This window comes from Orycteropus afer, unplaced genomic scaffold, assembly GCF_000298275.1.
Source record: "Orycteropus afer afer isolate SDZICR_OR568_19922 unplaced genomic scaffold, OryAfe1.0 scaffold00327, whole genome shotgun sequence".
In the NCBI taxonomy this organism is placed as follows: domain Eukaryota; kingdom Metazoa; phylum Chordata; class Mammalia; order Tubulidentata; family Orycteropodidae; genus Orycteropus; species Orycteropus afer.
Genome location: NW_006921914.1, coordinates 2,102,985 through 2,107,239, shown reverse-complemented (window position 1 = coordinate 2,107,239; position 4,255 = coordinate 2,102,985). Strand labels below are relative to the sequence as shown.

Below are 4,255 nucleotides of genomic sequence, written 5' to 3'. Positions count from 1 at the left end.
AGACTCTTCTTTCCCTATTGAATGGACTTAGCACCCTTCTCAAAAATCAGTTAAGCATAGATGTGTGTTTTTATTTCTGGACTCTCAATTGTATTCCATTGGTCTATGTAGCTGTTATTAGACAGTACCAGTCTGTTTTGAATACTGTAGCTGTAGCTGTATATGTTTTAAAATCCAGAAGTATGAGCCCTCCTACTTTGTTTTTCTCTCAGCATTGTTTTAGCTATTCAAGGCATCTTGCTATTCCAGGTAAAGTTCAGTATTGATTTTTCTGTTTCTGTAAAGAAGGCTGCTAAAATGTTGATTGGGATTGCACTGAATCTGTAGATCACTTTGCAGTATTGACATTTTAACAATATTAAGTCTAAGTCTTCTTTAATTTCTTCCAGCAGTGCTTTATAGTTTTCATTGTATAAGTCCTTCATATTTCTGGCTAGATTTATTGATAGATATTTTGTTCTCTTAGGTGTTATTGTAAAATGAATTGTTTCCCTAATTTTCCTTTCAGATTTCTCATTACAGTTGTATAGAAACCCAACTGAATTTTATTTGTTGACCTTGTACCCTGCAACTTTCCTAAATTCCTATGTTAGCTCTAGAAGTTTTCTTGTGGACTGTGGGATTTTCTATATATAGTATCTTCTGCCAATAGAGACAGTTTTACTTCTTTTCCAATCTGAATACCTTTTGTTTATTTTTCTTGTCTTATTGCTCTGGCTAGGACTTCTAATACAATATTGAATAAAAGTGAAGAGAGTGGGTACCCTTATCTTGTTCCTGATTCCAAGGAGAAAGCTCTCATTTGTTCTCCTTTAAGTGTAATTAATGTTGGTTGGCTGTTGGCTTTTCATATATGCCCTGAATCATATTGAGGAATTTTCCTTTTATTCCAATTTTCTCTAGGATCTTTACGAAGAAAGCACGTTAGATTTTATAAAATACTTTTTCTGCATTGATAGAGGTGATCATGTGGTTCTTTTATTTTATTGATGTAGTTAGTATATTATATTGATTGATTTTCAAATGTTGAACCATCCTTTCATTCCTGAAATAAAGCCTACTTGGTCATGGTGTATGACTCTTTTAATATGCTATTGAATTCTGTCTGCTAGTATTTTGTTGAGGATTTTTGCATGTGTATTCATAAGAGATATACGCCTATATATAGGTTTTTTTTTTTTTCTTGTGGTGTCTTTGTCTAGTTTGTATATCAGGGTTATGATTATATCATAGAATGAATTAGGGAGTATTCCTTACTTCTTTATCTTTTGGAAGAGTTGGTGTCAATACACACTAAGATTATTGATGTCAATTCTTCTCTAAATGTTTGGTAGAATTCCCCAGTGAACCTATCTGGTCCAGGAATTTTTTTTCCCTTGGGAGGTTTGTGATCATTGGTTTAATCTCTTTACTTGTTAAGTGTTTATTGATACTTTTTGTTTCCTCTTGAGTCAGTTTGGGCAGGTTGTGTACTTTTAAGAATTTGTCCATTTCATCTAGGTTATCCAGTTTGTTACCATACAGTTTTTCATAATATTCTGTCATAATTCTCTTAATTTCTATCAAGTCAGTTGTAATGTCACCTCTTTCATTTGTTATTTTTTTTTATTTGCATCTTTTCTCCTGTCTGATTGCTTTGAAGAAAGAAGAGTATACGGAAAAGTAGAATAAGTCATGTCGGAGATACTTGACCTCTCTTTTCTATCTGATATGGAAAGAGATTTGATCCTCAATGTTCTACAGCGAGATGAGGAGCTGCGGAAAGCAGATGAGAAAAGGATTAGGTAAGAGTCCCAGAAAAAATGTGGGTTCCCAGATCCTTGACAGATGATAAACGGGATTTTCCTTATACCTCTCATCCAACTTTCAGAAGAACTTTTATATATAAAGTTTACAACTCCTCATTGATTCACATTTGGCTCTGAGTTTGTTGCTTTCACAGAACCAATTAGTCTTACTGTGCCAACATGACAGCCGCTCTCCATCTAGCCTGGGCAGATAGTGAATCCAGTTGTGCTTTTCTCTTGGGTCTTGACAGACGACTGAAGAATGAGTTGTTGGAGATTAAAAGGAAAGGGGCCAAGAGGGGCAGCCAACACTACAGTGATCGGACCTGTGCCCGGTGTCAGGAGAGCCTTGGCCGTTTGACTCCCAAGACCAACACTTGTCAGGGTTGTAATCACCTGGTGTGTCGGGACTGTTGTGTCCAGGAAAGCAATGGTACCTGGAGGTGCAAAGTATGTGCCAAGGAAATGTAAGTGTCATCTGTGGGTGTGTAAAAAGAAGAAATGAGGCCCCAGCTGTGGTGAGAATTTCTTTTCTTGCTCTTTGTTGGTTGAGTAACAACAGCCATTCTTTATCTGTCATTTTCTTTTATTCCTTCCCAGAGAGCTGAAGAAGGCAACTGGAGACTGGTTTTATGACCAGAAAGTGAATCGCTTTGAATACCATTCAGGCAGTGAGATAATCAGGATGTCCCTACGCCGCAAACCTGCAGGTACTGGGCATGTTTTGAGATGCTTAATGTTAGTGATAGATCCTCTAGCGTGGAATCTTAGTGTCTTCTTACTCCATGGGTTCACTCAGTTTTTGGGGATAGTATAAAGATTGGTTCACCATCTGTTCTTCAAGAACAGTGTATTTCGAGGGAGGTTATATGTGGATTCTTTCCCTTTTCACTACCTCTTGCCATGTTTTTGTTTGTCTTAAAGTTAATAAAAGAGAAACTGTGGGACAGTCCATACTTCATCAGTCACAGATTGGTGACATCTGGCCAGGAAGAAAGATTGTTCAGGAGCAACAGAAAGAGTACAGGTAGGAACCAAGTAATCATTTAAAGAAATGTGACATATACCTTTAATTCTTTTATTTATTTATTTTACTTTCTTCTATTTATAAAATAATAGATGTTCATTATAGGGAAATTTGTAAAGCACAGAAAAAAGTAAAGAAGGAGGGAAAAACACTCCTAATGCTATTACCCACAGGCAGTCATTAATATTTTGGCATATTTACTTTGTCCCCTTCATAAGTGCAATTTGAATAGGAATAAAAATAAAACATCCTCATTATTTAAGTGTAATCAGTTGTGGTAGTTAAGGTTATATGTCACCTTGGCTAGGCCTGGTTTTGAGTGGCTGGGCTGCTGGTGGTAGTTATTCCCATGATGATATTGGTAATCAACTCCAGGGTGGAATCTACTGGAGCAGCTGAGTAGCTGCCTTAGGGATGTGGTCTGCTTCCAGTACATAAGAAGTTTTGAAAAAGGTCTCTGCAGCTTTTTGGCATGCTTAGCCCCTGCATGCAGCCAAGTCTTCATTCAGCAGCCTGCCATGTTTCCTGCCGATCTTGGGACTGTCTCTGGACTTGAACTAGTGGCCTGCCATATTGTTTGGTAATCATGGGGCTGTGCCATTTCATTTATTGACTTTGGGTTTGTCAGCCTCAGTAGCCAGAAGCTGCCTGAGTTAAGAGATGCCTCCAGCTCCAGTGGGCTGGGAGCAGGAGGCAGAGCTGAAGCCCAAACTCAAGGGGCTTTCACCCAGCTCTTAGAGCTGGCACTTTTAACTCAGACTTCTAGTCTCCTAAACTGTAAGAGAATAAATCCCTGTTTGCTAAAGCCACCCATTTGTGGTATGTCTGTGGCACTAGATGACCAAAACACCAGTACAGGAAACAACAAAGAAGAAAGAACAAATCACCCAAATTCCTGGTTTTTATAATCATATTATGTGAAAATCATCTCAGATATCTTATATGCATATATATATATAGTAAAAGGGATGGATAGATAGAGAGACTGAGAAAACTTTATATTGTGGATCATAATATATTAAATTAAAAGCATTCTGTTTAATTTTGCTTGGATTTAAAAGAATAAAACTTTGAAATAAAATTGAAGAATTACTAGTCTTTAGACAGATGTTTCTTTACCAAAGAAGTTATTAGTCATTAAAGTCCCTGTAAGCTTAGGAAGAAATATTATGAAAACCATTGCACATTTTTTAATGGTATATTTTTGTAATAGCTTCATTGAGATATAATTCACATAACTTAGAATTCACGAATTTAAAGTATAAAATTTAGTGGTTTTTGGTGTGTTCAGAGTTGTGCACTTATCACCACTATCAGTTTAGAACATTTACATCACTTCTAAAAGAAGGAAGTGCACCCGAAATGCTCCTTGGAAGCGAGAATGGCCAGACTTCGTCTCACCTATTTTGGTCATGTTGTCAGAAGGGACCATTCCTTGGAG

At 37.0% G+C, this 4,255-nt stretch overlaps 1 protein-coding gene across 1 annotated transcript in view; it reads left to right on the top strand.

The window, feature by feature from the left end:
* Positions 1–1,674: 1,674 nt before the first annotated feature.
* SYTL4 (synaptotagmin like 4) overlaps positions 1,675–4,255 on the top strand; it is a 53,623-nt gene continuing 51,042 nt past the window's right edge. Inside the window, exons 1-4 of the mRNA XM_007952176.2 lie at positions 1,675–1,784; positions 2,039–2,254; positions 2,388–2,497; positions 2,712–2,814. Coding sequence (XP_007950367.1) covers positions 1,675–1,784; positions 2,039–2,254; positions 2,388–2,497; positions 2,712–2,814 — 539 coding nt within the window. The remainder of the gene's footprint in view (positions 1,785–2,038; positions 2,255–2,387; positions 2,498–2,711; positions 2,815–4,255) is intronic.